Here is a 16,765-nt window from a genome sequence, read left to right as displayed (position 1 = left end):
AAAGAACATTCATAAGGAATGATATGTCCTGTTATATGAATGTTATGCAGAAAATATATTATATATAATATATATAAATACAAAAGATATAAAGTTTATATTATGAATATTCATTTTATAAGACGATAATATTATATACGTTTAAGTTATAATGATTTTTTCAAAATTTGATTATGAACATCCTATGAATAATCTGAAATGAAGATAGAAACAACTTACTGATAAAATAAACGTCCTGGAATTCCCCATGCGTTAATATCTATAATAATATGTATAATTATATGTGCACTATTGCGTAATGCGTATACATGGTGGTGTGTGTGTGTATCAATGTCATAACCACTCATCACTTTTAACTTTTTAAGTTTTATTAGCACTATTTATTATTATATATGCATGGTGCGCGACGTTTAGCGATTTTGTTATTTTCAAGTTGTATACAACATTTTGTATTAAATATTAAGTAGTCATGTGTTAATTTCAATTGGCATTCGAAAGTTGTTTAATTTGTTGTTTATTTGAATCTATTGGTATCATAACCACTCATCACTTAACTTTTTAAATTTTATTTGCACAATTTATAATTATTATATGATGGTGCGCGACGTTTAGCGATTTTGTTATTTCCATATTTTCAAGTTGTATACAATATTTTGTATTTTAATATATAGTAAGTCATGCTCGAAGTCATGTGTTAATTTCAATTGGCATTCAAAAGTCGTTTAATTAATTGTTTATTTGAATCTATTGATATTCGTCAACGTGAAATACCTAGGTATAGGTATTCCTAATACTGGTAAGTTTTTATTTTTAATATTTTAGATCTATGCGACTATACCTATTTATTATACTGCAGTAATCATAAAAATATAAAATAGTATTTTGCTTTGGTTTACAGCTATATTTATTAATTGACTTACTAAAAAAAAAATATCATGTTATGTTTTGTATAATCTCTACTAGGTATGTTATTGTTTTAGTCAAAATTACATAGTGAACATTAATAACAATATATTAACTTTATATTTTAATATGTTGTCTGTAAAAATTAATTATAAGTATATAATAGGTATAGTCCCATTATAAGTTACATTTAATAGTAGATACGGTTTGCACCTTATACACTTAACATATTTTATTTGACTCATAATCCATGGTTTTAATAAGTTTTTATTAAAATACTAAATAGTTATATACTCGTATCAATAAGTGACTTCAAATTATATTTATATTTAAATTTTGGTTAGTAACTACTTTATAAGATCAGAAACATGCACATGTGATATAAAATTAGATGTCTAACACAAATTGTGTAATTTTATAATTTATCATAGATTTGTATTTCTAACTTCTTTTTATCTTATTATATAGATATACAGTATAAAGTCTTTCTATCTTATCTACATAGACTTTATCCTCGTAGACTGGCCCTAAGAATTCAAATTCAGTAACATAGGTAGGTATTTTATTAGCATTTGTTTGGTAGCATTAAAATGGATTACAATAAAAAGATACGTTTGACATCAAAATCTCAATTTAATAAAAATGTGAGGCATGAACTTCAAAATTTGGATAATTTGAGAAAGAATAATGCAACATCAACAGTTACTTTCAAGAATCCTAGTTCAGTTGTCCAGTGTGAGCCTAATTCTGCTACTGAAATATCAAATGCGTTATGCAATAATAATGTCACAAGTATACCTTGTCCACAATTATATGAAACAGAAAATGATTCTTTAATATTACCAACAATTTCATCTGTTCAAACCTCCAGTTTACCCTCAAGTTTACCTGACAATGTTGTAAATAAGGACAGCAGTGAGTTAGAGAACTCAACAATTATTTCTATTCCTGATCAATTACGAGCATGGGCAATTAAGAATAAAATTACTCATGTTGCTTTGGGTGAACTTCTATTAATTCAAAGACAAATACCTAGCTTACAAAATTTACCCAAATGCCCAAGGTCATTTTTAAATACACAAAGAAAAACTGTTTTGAGAGACATAAATCCAGGAAAATACTACCATTTTGGTTTAGAAAATGGTATTATCAGTATGCTTGAAAAAATTGATTTGTGCAATATGAGTGTTATTAACGTTGGAATTAATATTGATGGTTTACCCCTAAGTGACTCATCATTAAGTCAAGTTTATCCAATTTTATGTTTGATAACTAATACCAATAACTTATTATTTTCTTCAAATATTTTTTGTGTAGGCATCTACCATGGCTACGATAAACCATCTGATTTTAATAACTTTTTAGAAGAGTTTGTTAATGAAGCTGTTAATTTAACATTAAATGGTATACATATAGGCACTAGACATTTTAATTTTAAAATTGTCATGTTATTGTTTGATGCTGTTGCTAAAGCAAGTGTTTTAAAAATCAAAGGACATAGTGGGTACTCGTCATGTTCCAAATGTACTCAAGAAGGAGAATACCTGGATCATGTTATTTTCCCTGATATTGATTTTATTAAAAGAACTGATGAAGATTTTTTAAATCAATCAGATCCAGAACACCATACTGGTCCTACTATCCTTCAGCGAATTCCTAATTTAGGTTTAGTTACTGAAGTCCCACTAGATTATATGCACTTAATATGTCTAGGAGTGGTTAAGAAATTGCTAGTTAACACTTGGTGTTTTGGGCGCCCCCCTCATAAATTACTATCAAGGATTGTGGGGATCATATCTGATTCGTTGTTACAATTAGTTAAATATATTCCTCTCGAATTCGCAAGAAAACCAAGACCAATTAAAGAGGCTAAACGGTATAAAGCCACAGAATTTAGACAATTCCTGTTGTATACTGGTATAATTGTTTTAAAAAACAATTTAAATGAACAGAAATATGATCATTTCTTAACATTACATGCTGCAATCCGTATATTGTTGTCTGATACCTTATTGCCAACTATGACTGACTATGCTGAAGAGTTACTAAGGCATTTTGTTGTTTCTTCTAAATTAATTTATGGTCCTCAAATTTTATCTCACAATTTTCATAATTTACTACATTTGACTGACGATGCCAGAAAGTACGGAAATTTAAACTTATTTAGTAATTTTTCTTCTGAAAATTACCTACAGAAAATAAAAAAACTTTTAAGAGCACACAACAATGTTTTATCACAAATAGTACGACGGTTTTCAGAAGAAAGATCTTTACTACAGATATCACCTACAGTTAAAATTCAGCCTAATAGTTTTAAATTAGAAAAAATATATAATAATGGCATTTTAATTAATGATACTACTGACCCTCAGTACAAACAAGTAACTTTTTCTAACTTTAAACTTTGTTTAAAATTGCAAGATTCGTGTTGCAAACTAAAATGTGGCACTATTATTGAAATTAAAAACTTTGCCTATTGCCGGACATCGAATGAAGTGGTTATTATTGGTTTGAAATATAATAATATATCTGACTTTTACACAAAACCTTGTTCTTCATCAATATTTGGAATTCATGTTGTTAATGAGTTAAGCAAAAGTTATTCACATTGGCCATTATCAGATGTCTATCAAAAATTAATACGTTTGCCCTATGACAGAAGTTTTGTAGTTATACCATTACTACATATTGAAAATTGATATTATTTAAAATCTTATTTAATTTTTTCTTTCACATTTTTAGTTTTTACTTAACAATTTTATTTGTAAATATACCTATTGAACTGTTCAATATCTGTTCGATAATTATCATACTATATTTTATTTATTTTCATTACTATATTATTATGCAAGCTGTCTACAAATATGTGTTTAGTTATTTAATACATTATAAAAGCATTCACTTTATATATATATATATATATATATAATATAAATTTTATATTGATTATAGATCATGTCTGCAGTTTGTGGGTGGTATGTCGTTAAATTTATTCATGAAAAAAATACTATCGAAGTTATTCCAAATAATTGGATGATAAATTTTGATACATGTCTATGGCCTTCACATATTGGCTTAATAAAGATGCAAGCAGCAATTAAAAATAGATTAACTCCAAATAATGATTGGTCTTCATATGCCATTAAAGTGATTTGTACAAGAATGTTTTCAAATTATAATGAAGCCTCTAAATTTGCTAACAAAACTCTTGCGGAAACTTCTTCAGAATCTGACACACCAAAATTCTCAACTATTTTCAAAAATCGTAAACGTACAAATGCAAACAATAACAATGTATTGAATAAAAAACATACACTGCAGGGTAATGATGAAAGTAGTGATGAAGAACAGCCTACATCTTATGATGTACCACCATATCCAAAATGTCCAAGTATGTTTTATATTGATATCTGAATGTAATGTTCTCCTAAACAATGTTTTTATTCTATTATCTGTTTATTTCATTTAGATTTAGAAACAATCGTAGAAGAAAAAAACAACACAGATGAAATTAATTATTGTGATGAAGATGAAATTACTAATAATATATTACTAATTGATGATGACTATAATGTTTTTGAAGAAGGATTAAATAAGTCTGATTTACAACAATCCTTAGGTAAGTTTTGTGCTTTATATAATAATTTATACATTAAAATTAATTTTAAAATACACCTATTAATTATTATACATATTATATAGGTACCTATAATGGTTTGAAAGTAAATTAATTATTACATATTTTGGTTAAATCATATCAAAGGACACTGAATATTTTAAACTTTAAATTAACTACCTATGTATAAATTATTATACTTTTATTTAATTCATAACTAATTAAATAATTAAATGATATTCATTTATTTATGGTTTACAGAAAACAACTCTGCAGATTTGGAAAAATCTTCTAACTTACTTCTCGAATTACCGGCTGAAGTAAACAAAGAAGCTGCTCTAATCAATTCATCATTATCAACTACAAATAACTGTAGTGATTCAGGTACAAACAAAACATATAATTTATTTAAAAAAATTTAATACAAAGTTTTTGGACTTACGTATGAGAAATGTATATTTAGTTTAATTTCAATATAGGTAAAATACCTTTATTATCATATTATCAAGCTGATTAATAGTTTACTATTAATAAATAATGCTCATTTTATACAATTCTAGTTTTTAACAATCACTTGGATTTTTAATATTTTTCATTGTTCTATAGAATATTTATACATGTCTTACTTTTTCATTTCAAAATATGTTTATATTTCATAGTTTATTTTCCTAAGAAAATAACCACTATAATTGTCCTAATAATAAATTGTTCGGGAGACATTTGTTGATATTAATATATATTTATTATATAATTTATTAAATAGGTATAATAATACCTAACTTATATTTAACTATATATTATTGATATTAAAAAATTTTTTAATAATATTAAATCCTAACAGAATTCCAAAGGCAAGTCATGAGACAGCTTGTTACTCTGAATGCCAGATCTGAGGAACATACAAAGTATCTCAATGTCATAATGGTTATGGTTAACGACCTCAAAGATAAGTTGAAACCTCTAGATGAAACATCAATAAATGGCCGCCCTGAAGTAGAAAATGTTTTTTCTAAATTTCCTGTATCTGATGAGAATTCACTAAATGAAATAACTAACGACTTGAATAATAATTCTTCACTCTATGATCAAATTGTAAGTTATGTTAATACATGACATATATATATATTTGTTATACTTGTAAATCTTAATATTACAATATATTAAGTATCATATCAAATATGTCTTTAAAATATGATTCATTAAATGTTTAGGTTAAAACTTTAGCATTGATTGGAGGATCATCTTTCAAAGAGTTGGTCAGGCGCATCTTAAGAAAATTGATAACTGATAATTATGCTAAATCATTTAGTTATACTGGGCATAAGAACAATAAACTACCATTTAACAAAACTATTTTGGCATCATTACTCACAAGTAAATATGATCTTTTTAAATATAAATAACAAATTTATTATTTATTTACTTATTTTCAAAATACATAATTCAATTTAATCTGTCATTTTATTGATTGCTACTCAGCCCTTAAAATATCCAAATGTTCATTCCACACAAATAGTCTTAAATCAAATTAATCTAAATAAGAAATCAATGCTATAAAAACTAGCACCAATTATATTTCTTCAGCCAATAACACATAATATAAATTAAATAATAATATGTATAAATATATTATTTCATTACTGTGAACAAAATTAAATTATTATTAATTAATTTATATATTAATTTACTCAAATTAATAGTACAACATTAATAACTACAATTTCAATAATATGTTTATAAGAATTAGTTGAAGTTACTATAAAAAACCATATATAGCATGAATTATTAATTAAAATATAAATTTACAGTCAATTTCTTTAATGTTAATACCATACATCAATAAATGATTTTTAGATTGAATCCAAATTGCATTTTTTTTTAAATTAAAAAAAAATAGAACCTATTTAACAAACTTGAAGGTTCAATAAAATAAAATTGTGATATAGTAATTTAAACACACTTTCAAATTTCATACTTTGACACAATTTTAGGGATTGCGATTACTATTATTGGCATTAAAAATTCATGGTGATATTTTTTTCTTAATTTATTAAATAGTTATCATTAACATGTTTTAACATTATCAATTATTGGCAACGATGAATTTATAAAATGTATTTGTATCCTTAAAAATTTGATTCACAGTTGCTAGTTTTTGATTAATAGACCAATAATAATTTTGCAATTAGTTGCATATATTTTATCCTAAAATTTTACTGTATAGTTTATTTTTTTTTTTTGCATAATTCAAGAGTGCAGATTTTTACTTTTATATTACTGGGATATTTTTTACTTTACTTGAGGATATATTAGTGTTATATTAATATCAAATGATTTTTTGTTCACTGCAGCAGTGACAACAAGCTAATACCTTATAATTAGGGCTCGGAAGTTGTTGCATTGAAAATCATGAAAATATGCATGCAAAAATGCATTAAAATATTACCAAAAATGCACGAAAATATGCACAAAAAAATTTAATGCACTCAAATATGCACTGAAATATGTAATTAAATTATTATTTTTATTTTAAATGTAATTTAATAAATAGTAATTAATAATATAAATAATACAAATGTGAATAAAAATTAGTATTCATACGTTTATACACTAAACATAGTCAAAAGTTTCAGTTTGAGTTTTCTTCGGAAACATTTTTTCTTGAGTTTTCTGGCTCTGAAAAATTAAAACAATGTTCTTTAAGTACCTATTTTTACTGTTTAGTGTTGTATATTATTTTACCTTGGAAATTGCATTGAACAATTAAAGATTTTTTGATATTTTCGAATTTGAACGATTGTCGATTGGAAGTGAGTAAATTTTTGTACGCGGAAAACGAACGTTCAACGTCAACTGATGTTATTGGACAGTTTTTCATACATGTGAGATCATTTAAACTCCAATCTTCGGGTAATCTATCTGTGTCTTCTTTTCCATTTAAAATCTCTGATATTTTTAAAACTGCTTGATAGCCTTTATTTTTTGATAAAACAGACTCAATCTTAATTTTAATTGTTTTCCCCATTTCTCCATTAATTTTAATTAATTTTTCTTTTGCTTCTTCGACAATAGAAATGGAATCTACCAGTGGAATTTCTTGTTTTTCAAGTCATGTAATTAAATCGGGTAAAAATTCAAAATTTGATTTAATAAATATAAGTTGGGCTTCAATATTTTGATCAGAAAGACACTTTTTTGAATTTTTTATTGATACTGCATCGTTGTCATCAAAAGAATTTACGATTAATTTTATTTGCTCAAAATGTTCACAGTAGTAATTGGCGGCCTTTATCCAAGTACCCCATCTTGTCAAAATTGGTTCAGGTGGTAGGGATAGAGATGGAGCTATTGATTTAAAATATTGAATGCGAGAAGGTGCTTTACTGAAAACCTTTTTCACGTTTGCGATAAGTTTGTCAACTTTCGGATATCCTGCTCGTACAGTTTCCGCGATCCTATGAAATGCATGGGCCAAACAAGTAATGTGTATAGTTTTTAATAATTAATAATTGATTTCGATAGTGCACAGAAAACTCTTATTAACTATTATAAGAAATATTCAAGTCGTACTTAAAATATAGCATGTTATATGCAAAAAAATATATTTATTGTGAAAAAATGCATGTTTTCATTAAAACCACAAAATATGCAAAAATATGCAATTTTTATTTGATGTATTTAAATTCGTTACAACTTGAAACAAATTTCTGTCTTACTTGGCAACTTATTGGACTATTCAATAAAAATATGCAAATTCAATAAGTTCCGAGCCCTACTTATAATTAATCAATAAATAATATGATAGTGTCCGCTATTTATATAATAAGTGGGTCCGATCCTCTTCTATTCTACGCCCCTTTTGTACATTTTCCAAGCCCCTCCTATAAATGAAAATAAATTGATCATCTTTTTTATTGATCATCTATACTATGCATATACACTATACAGTTTGGTATTCATTTAATATATATGTTCTAATTATATAGTATGTAATTGTTTTAGAAGCTGTTCATTCATCTCACAATAATTCAGAAAAAACAATTAAAGAAATTGAATCTGTAGCAAGTATTTGGCTAACCAAAGCAGGGGAAAGAGCAAATAAGACTATCGTTTTAAATGTTAATATTAATTAATTTAAACATAAAAATGTGTTCTTACTACTATTTAATATTAACTATTTTTTTTTTCTTTTTACACAGAATATGAAATATATGAGTGTTTCAAAGTTGATTTTGGTTTATTTTTTTTTAGTAAGATAGTCTTAAATATTGCATTTAAATGCAAGATTTATAAATAATAAGTTAGTCCATATATATATATTGTATGCAAATATCATAAAAAAAATATAAAAATATATGTATATATATTATATATCTCTATATATAATCTAAAATCAATTAATATATTCACAACCAATGGATATGAGTTTTATTATTAATAGAATATGATATTCATCATCAAGTAGTATTTTGGTAATCATGTATAGGAATAATTATGAGTTATTCATATATTATTTAATTTTAAATACCCAAAGAATATTCTATAAATAATTCAAATTACTATATGAATATTCCTATAAGACTATTTATAGTTGATTCAATGAGACCGAATATTCATGGACTATCTATAGTAGACTCATTTTGCAATTTTTTCCTAATATATGCATATTCATAGAAGATCTTTATGTGAATGAAGAATATTCTTTACATATTGCATATATTCTTAGTGAATATTCTATTAATATTTTATTAACATCCACGTGTTACTTGGGTAGATACCGGAATGTTGGTTTAAATGTTCGTCGGTGAATCGTAAAGTTCCTGACGTAAATGGTATTGTTAGTAGTATAAGTCTGGAAATGTTTTCAGTTCATTAGTCATACTTAAAATAAAATTATCATTATACCCAAACCTTATATATAAAAAAAAAATGATAAAATTAAATGATTCCCTTCTTCCCAATATTATGTGTTTTAACACTTAAATCTAATAATACGCATATGTACTTATATATTCTTTATTTTTATTTAATTACTTATTTATTTATTTATTTATTAATTATATTATTTATATATATATATTTATATTATTCTTATCTATTCATCTTGTCGCGCCCTATCTATAATGTTTGGGGCTTTGTTATATAGTTGTGTAAAAAGACAACGTGTCCAAAGGACATCAGTTAGTGGGTTGTGTGGTTCGCGCGAGTCATGTCTACATTGGCAAACGAGTTGGTGCGCTTCCTGCAATTTGAGGGCTCGCCCTTGTTTGTTGAAAGACCCTAGCAGCATGGATGTGATGATTTGTTTAGTGTTACACTTAATTAATTGCAAATAAAGTTTCCCGTTCATATCTACGTCCCAACCCCTTAGCGTGAAGGTTGGTTTAATTATTCCGAGTTGTTGTAGGATTTTAATATCCGTACTCCCCTCCCATAATATTATAGTTTCGTAATATTTTAGTAAGTTCTGAATTTGTATAGTCGTTAGATTTGGTCGGGTGGTATGGTCGGAGTCGTAGATTTGCGCTAACACGGGTAATAAAGTATTTGGTTTATCTTTAAATATATTGACTAGGTGCTGAACCATTTTTTCCATTCGTCATTCGACACAGGTCGATCCTGGTTTAGAACCAACGCGCGACCTTCCAACTTGGTAAGGCAGTTGACTGGGTGTTGGCCCATAAAGGCTCCCGAAATAAGTATGATGTTATTTCGTCCCAGGTTAGTGAATTCAAAATCCACTATAACGTATTTGTGTCGATTGCTAAAATTGTAGATATATGATTAGTAATAATAAAAAAAAAATACAAAATTAAGAAGGATAAAATTGTGTTATAAATGTGTTTTATAAGAAGGTTAATCTCATATAGTCTAGTATGTCCGCTGGTTCTTCGGTAGTGTCAATAAATTCTTTTAAATAGAGACACAAGGGTTTGCGTAATGGCCTCTGTACGTTTGTCATGTCATGCGAAAAGTGGTTGATAGCACGCGTAATAGTTGCGATTTCCCCTGTGGAATATGGTTGGAGTAAATTTTTATTGGCTGTGTCAATGTGAATTAGTAAGCAATTTGGTATTGCGTCGGAATATAAGTCAATAATGTTATGTTGTTGTTGTCTCCCTATTATTGTGCTAAGTTCTCTCATGAAAGTTTGCTGTTTCATACTAGAAATAAAGGAAAAGAGAAAAAAAAATGAATATATATATATTTACTTAAGATATAACGTAATAGTGGTAATTCTTTTATTGGCGGTCGTTATCATTTTCATGATAGCGCTTAACGTTATTTATATGAAGTCTATATTCGCAACGACCTTTTTGTATTGTTATATTTTCGTTGTCGTGTACCAAAATTATTTCATACGGTCCTTGCCAATTTAAATCGAGTGGGTTCTTCTTGTTATGCTCTTTAATGAGGACTTTGTCACCTACATGGAGATCGATAACATTTATAGTAGTATCGTAATAATTTTTATTTTGTTCCTTCTTTTTTATCAAATTGTCCCTAGCGATTTTATGTGCTTCCTGTATAACTCGTCGGAGATCGAAAACATAATCGTCATAGTTATATTGTGGTTCTGGTTCTTTATTAAGTGCAGAAGGAATATTAGGTTTGGTCCCGAAAACTAACTCATATGGTGTGAAATTTGTAGAAGTATGGGTAGTTGTGTTATAACAAAACATAGCGTAGCATAACAGTTTGTCCCAATTATTGTCCTTGTCTACGAAACTTCTAAGATATGTTTTTAATGTTTTGTGGCTACGTTCCAAAAACCCGTTTGTTTGTGGATGCCATGCGGTTGTTTGTACTTTTTTAATATCAAGTAGTTTGCACATGTTTTTGAACATGTTGGAAAGGAAGTTTGTACCGCAATCTGTCAAAATTGATTTAGGAATGCCAAATGTGCAGACATAGCATTCTACGAATGCTTGTGCTACCGTGGATGCGTCAGTGGATGAAAAAGCAATGGCCATGGCGTAACGAGATAACTCGTCTTGCAATGTTAAAATGTAAGAGTTTCCCATTAGTGTTTGTGGTAGTGGCCCTACGATGTCAAGGCAAATTCGTTCGAAAGGTTTAGTGACCGTACTGGTTATCAGCATTGGTTGTTTTGTCTTTTTATGCGATTTATTCTTTTGGCATAGTTCGCAATTTTTAATGTACAATTTTACGTCTTTTTTCATATTACGCCAATTGTGGTTAACCTTGAGTCGTTTATTGGTACGTGATACACCCGAATGTCCTCCTAACGGTGAGTTGTGGTTTTCGTATATAACTTGTTGTTTCTCCTCCTCAGTAAGCTGTCCCCCAGTATAAATTTTAACTACGATGTTTGTGGATTTGAATATATATCGGAACATCGTTCGAATTCTAGAATAACTGGTCAATGACGTAGCTCCGTCTAATTTTAGTGTAGAAAAGGATTCGATTTTATTATCAATGCAATAATCTTTTATGTTTTTAATTGCCTGGTAGATCTCTTCGGCAACAAGTGGTGCCGAATGGTGTGGTATAATGTTATAAAAAATTATAAAGTGTGACCCGTTTGTGTGTTTATAAAACCGGTTCTCGTTAGTGAACTCTATTTCATTAATGTTTATGTGGTTAATAATTTCGCGTATGGTCGGGTGTGTTATTACTTTATCTCGCGGTAGTGTAACAACTATGTTCTCTTGGTTAACGACCTTGTGGAGGTCGTCTTCGATTTCTAAAATTTTCGAATTAAAGATCGGTTTATTTTCCGCGTTTTGAAACTCGTTATAATCCGTGTTCGATTCTGTTGAACTGGTCTGCACTACTCGTATGCGCGATAAACAGTCTGCATTCGAATGGTCCGGACCAGCTCTATAAGTTATAGTATAATCGTAATCGGCTAGTTGCAAACGCCAACGCATTAATTGCGAGGACGCGTCCTTAATACCGAACAAGTAGGTTAGTGGTCGATGATCGGTTACTATATTAAAATGTCGACCATATAAATATGGTCTGAAATATTTCACGGCCCACACGATGGCTAATAATTCCTTTTGAACAACACTATAGTTAGTTTCCGCTTTATTAAGTGTCCTACTCGCGTATGCTATGGGTTGGTCCTTAGGCACATCACCTTGAGATAATACGGCCCCAATTGCATATTGCGAAGCGTCGGTGCACAAATTGAACTTCCCTGCTTCCCAATCTGGATAGACTAGTAATGGTGGGCTCATTAAAGCTTTTTTTAGTTCCATAAAACTATGTTCGCAATTATCAGTCCATACAAATGGTACGTCTTTTTTAAGTAAGTGAGTTAGTGGTTTTGCTATTTTTGCAAAATTATCGACAAAACGTCTATAGTAATTTAGTAAGCCTAAAAATGATTTAATTTCTTTAGCATTTTTAAGTCTAGGATAATCTCGAATACATTTAAGTTTGTTTGGATCTGGTGATACCCCGTTTTCATTAATTACGTGTCCCAAATAGATAACTTCCTTTCGTAAGAAAGAACACTTTTGAGGCTGTAACTTAAGTTTATGTACACGCAGTCGATTAAAAACGTGTTCGAGTTTTTTCTGATGGTCAACTAAGCTAGACCCGTGTACTACGATATCATCGAGATAGGCGGTACACATTTCTTCGAGACCCATGAGAACAGATTTCATCGCGCGTGTAAATGTAGCTGGTGCTGAACTTAAGCCAAATGGCATACGCAAATATTCGTAATGCCCTGATTTTGTAGAGAAGGCCGTTTTATGCACGTCGGCTGGATTTATTTTAATTTGGTGGTATCCCGAGGCTAGATCGAGAGTGCTAAAATATTTAGATGTTCCTAACGATTCGAGTATTTCGAGCAAGTTAGGAAGGCCATATGCTTCGTTTTCCGTTACTTCGTTAAGTTTCCGAAAGTCTACGCAAATCCGTAATTTAGGTTTCCCTGTCGAGTCTAAGTTTTTTTCTTTACTACTACTACTAATGGAAAATTAAAAGGTGATTTAGAATCGCGTATTATATTGTTATGTTTCATTTCTTTGATTTGTTTTTCGATTTCCTCCTGATAAGCCCAAGGTAAACGGTACGGTCGTATATTAATTGGTTTTGTGCATCGCGGCGTGTTTATCGTATGCGTTACGACATCGGTAGCGCTTAAATAGTCACCCGGTAAGTAAAATAAATCCGCGTAATCACAACAGAGTTGTAAAATATTTTCACGTTCCTCTTTATTTAAATCGTCCGTTTTAATTTCACTTTTTAATTTTGTTATACGATCAGTTTGTTTATCATTTACGAAAGATGCTTTAAGTACTGTCTCGTGGTATGGCTCCCAATCAATATGTTGTGTGGTTAGTTCGTCGATAACGAAAGGTTCTTCAGAAATATTAATAATGTTACTTATTATAGTATTATCATTTACTGGGCTAATGCTATTAGCAATAATAACGTTTTCGTTTACGTCTTGTTTTTTTTATAGTTATCGCGTCGTGTTTAATTTTATCGTCGTTTTGTATTAATAGTACACAGTTACTACCCGGCGGTATTATAATCTCTTTAAGACTGGTTTGTTCGGGTATCGTTAAAATATTCTGACTGTAGTCCATAATGACCTTATTTTGTTTCAAGAAGTTACGTCCGATTATACCGGATTCGGTTATAGGAAAATCGCCGAATACGACGTCGAATTTTACAAGGACGTCTACATCATTAATCTGCATAGTCGTAACTATGGTTCCTATCGTAAATATAGGTATCTCGTTAATACCTTTGATAGTGCATTTTTCCTGCTCGTTAACAATAACCTGTCCGTTTAATGCTGTGATTTTTATGAGGTTCATTTCCGCGCCTGAGTCAATTAATAATTTTATATTATGCGGATTAAAATTATGCGAGCTACATACTATGTGCTCCTCCTCAAAGTTAGTGACAATTCTAACGTTGTTTTGGTTTATTTCGTTAACGGTACGGTTTGAGTAACTGGTAGTGGGACTTTCACTTTCGTTCCCCTGACCATTAGTTTTATTTTTTTCATTGTACATACGTTTCCTACAGTCTTTAATATTGTGATTAGTCTTTTTACAGTACGCGCAGAATCTAACCTGTCCTTGATATTCTTTCTTTATAACAACGGGTTTTTCGTCGCGATAATTTATGGGATTTCTAAAACCTGTACTGACCGATGTGCTTACGTTATTACGGCACTCGTTTGCATAATGTCCCATTTTATTACATTTATTGCATTTAATATTTTTTTTATTCGTGTTATTTTTCCCGTGATTTTTATTATTATTAAATCTTCGGTTTAATTGTTGTAAATCCTGCTCTTCTTCGATAGCGATTGTAATTGCTTTTTCAAGAGTGTTAACATCTCGAGCTCGTAGTAGTGCCCTAATTTCGGGTTGTGCCCCGTTAATAAATGCAGCTAGTGCCCCCGTTTTATGCGAGTTAGCCACTGCCGTTGCAGCGTTATGATCTAGTCCTATAGTTAACGCGCTTACCAATTCGTGGTAACATTTTTCCGTACATCCGGCGAAAGTTCGGACGTCATCACCGAAACGTTGTTTTATATTGCTTAATTGTGATTGCAAAAAATTAACTGAGTGTGTTGCCCCAAATACTGTGTGGAGGTGGTTTTTAAGCGCTGTCCATTCCGTGAACTCGCGATAGCGTACCGCTTGGTATGCGTCCCCTCCTAATTGTGCTAGTATGTTTTCAAATATCATAGGTCTAATGGTTTCGCTAACGTTATTCATTATATAGTTACATTTTGTTATATATGAAGATAAGTCTGCTTCGGAACCCCCGTTAAAAGTCGGAACCATGCGTAAAGCAGATTCAAGTCCTATGTTTACACTCATTATGGTTGTACGTAAAGTTTGTGGGTTGTATTTAGTTATTTCCCAACACCTATTCGGACTCTCAGACATATACTAAATAATTGTTCTAACTGACAACTTACAAAATGCTCATGATGCTGTCTGGTCCTAAAAATTGTCCTGCGTGCTGATGACTGCTCTGCTGGCTTGCCGTTGATGCTCCGCTAGGCTCGTCGTTGATGTACTTGCTTTGTCCGTTCCTATTCCTGATGCGTGGATCGATGACGTGGTTGAACTCGAGGTCCGCTGATGTACTTGATTCTGGGTTGGATACCAAAATACTTCTTTCAGGTGACCCCACACCTGACACCAAAAACGTGTAGTGATCCCTCACTAACGCCTATTATTTGAGTTCAGCGACGTTGGATTGACAATCAGGTTTTTCAAAGGAGACGGTGATAGAGTTACAAGTTACACAACGTTGAAAATATTAAGTATTTTATTAAAGTAAAATATAAAATTATATAAATTTGAGGACAGAACGTAAAGTATCTGCTCGAGAAATTAGTAATAAAAATTGGAATGAACTTATGTATAGCGGCGATGTTGAGGACAAGCCTAACGACTATACTAAGTTCTACATTGAGTGAGACACAAACTAATTCTAATTCTGCAATGGACCTAGTCCTGTATTTATTCAGAATTTTTACACGGTAGAGATTGTAGGGAGTGGATCAAAGGAACCGCAAAGTGGTTGTTATTGCGAGTGTTTGGATTCCCAGTAATTCGGCGAGCCAACGCCCGTACATTCGGCAATATTCTAATCTAATTTATTACTCTGTTTTCGTACTTATTTGTAATCGATACGCGGTTGAATCTGGTATCGATAAAACTGTCATTCTCGAGGTCCAGGAAGACAGTAGTATAATTGTAGTGTGAATTGTAATTATAATATGTTAATGTAATTAAAAAAAAATAGTAGAGCGACTCCGTCGGTTTACTACAACACGAAAGTTTGCGACATAGGTGTTTGGAAATCTTGACTTCGATCATAAGACATTTGTCTTTCAGTTTGTCGGGTATATAAAAGTCGGACGACTTGGCGGAACGAACAGTATATTCTAAGTAACTGGCCAAGTGCGGTGTTTTTTCCAACATCAATCGTATTAATCGTACTTTGAAATTGTGATCGGCAAATTTTTCCGCGTTAGTCGCGTCAACATCTGTAAATGATATTTTCGACGGACGCATAACGATGACAACGACGGTGCCCTCCGATATGTTTGCGGCGGCTCTAACCCGTAGCGACGATGAAGCTATAGATAACGTGTACGGACAATTGAACGTTGTATTTTCACGTCTACTATCTAACGCGAAAACTAATGTGTTATGTTTGGACGGAACGTCTTGCTGTAAAAAGACCTCTATTCTCGCTTCATTGGGACTTTTACCTGTACTAAAA

At 30.3% G+C, this 16,765-nt stretch overlaps 2 protein-coding genes and 1 pseudogene across 2 annotated transcripts; 1 reads left to right on the top strand and 2 right to left on the bottom strand.

The window, feature by feature from the left end:
* Window positions 1–346: 346 nt before the first annotated feature.
* Window positions 347–6,678, top strand: LOC149059660 (uncharacterized). Its single transcript, XM_089218136.1, has 7 exons — window positions 347–796; window positions 3,856–4,294; window positions 4,373–4,522; window positions 4,781–4,903; window positions 5,361–5,611; window positions 5,731–5,893; window positions 6,665–6,678. Exons 2-7 carry the CDS (start codon window positions 3,859–3,861, stop codon window positions 6,676–6,678), a joined length of 1,137 nt encoding a protein of 378 aa, XP_089074262.1. The 5' UTR covers window positions 347–796; window positions 3,856–3,858.
* Window positions 6,679–6,919: 241 nt separating this feature from the next.
* LOC149059659 (uncharacterized) lies at window positions 6,920–7,997 on the bottom strand. Its single transcript, XM_089217641.1, has 2 exons — window positions 7,262–7,997; window positions 6,920–7,195 (listed from the first exon to the last, which is right to left on the bottom strand). Exons 1-2 carry the CDS (start codon window positions 7,542–7,544, stop codon window positions 7,149–7,151), a joined length of 330 nt encoding a protein of 109 aa, XP_089073767.1. The 5' UTR covers window positions 7,545–7,997; the 3' UTR covers window positions 6,920–7,148.
* A 6,438-nt stretch (window positions 7,998–14,435) lies between these two features.
* On the bottom strand, window positions 14,436–15,558 carry LOC149059658 (uncharacterized; annotated as a pseudogene).
* Window positions 15,559–16,765: the final 1,207 nt, after the last annotated feature.

The sequence above is a fragment of the Diuraphis noxia genome, unplaced genomic scaffold (assembly GCF_037042655.1).
Source record: "Diuraphis noxia isolate RWA-SAM2 unplaced genomic scaffold, SU_Dnox_SAM2 contig0001, whole genome shotgun sequence".
In the NCBI taxonomy this organism is placed as follows: Eukaryota; Metazoa; Arthropoda; class Insecta; order Hemiptera; family Aphididae; genus Diuraphis; species Diuraphis noxia.
Note: the sequence above shows the minus strand (reverse complement) of the source record. Positions and strands in the feature narration are given on the sequence as shown.

Bases quoted from the DNA above. Each gene is read 5' to 3' on its own strand.
- LOC149059660 (XM_089218136.1), top strand. From the start codon at position 3,859: ATGTCTGCAGTTTGTGGGTGGTATGTCGTTAAATTTATTCATGAAAAA. The intron at 4,295-4,372 runs GTATGTTTTATA...TATTTCATTTAG, and splicing joins ACCATATCCAAAATGTCCAA to ATTTAGAAACAATCGTAGAA. The intron at 4,523-4,780 runs GTAAGTTTTGTG...TATGGTTTACAG, and splicing joins TGATTTACAACAATCCTTAG to AAAACAACTCTGCAGATTTG.
- LOC149059659 (XM_089217641.1), bottom strand. From the start codon at position 7,544: ATGGGGAAAACAATTAAAATTAAGATTGAGTCTGTTTTATCAAAAAAT. The intron at 7,196-7,261 runs GTAAAATAATAT...TTAATTTTTCAG, and splicing joins TGTTCAATGCAATTTCCAAG to AGCCAGAAAACTCAAGAAAA.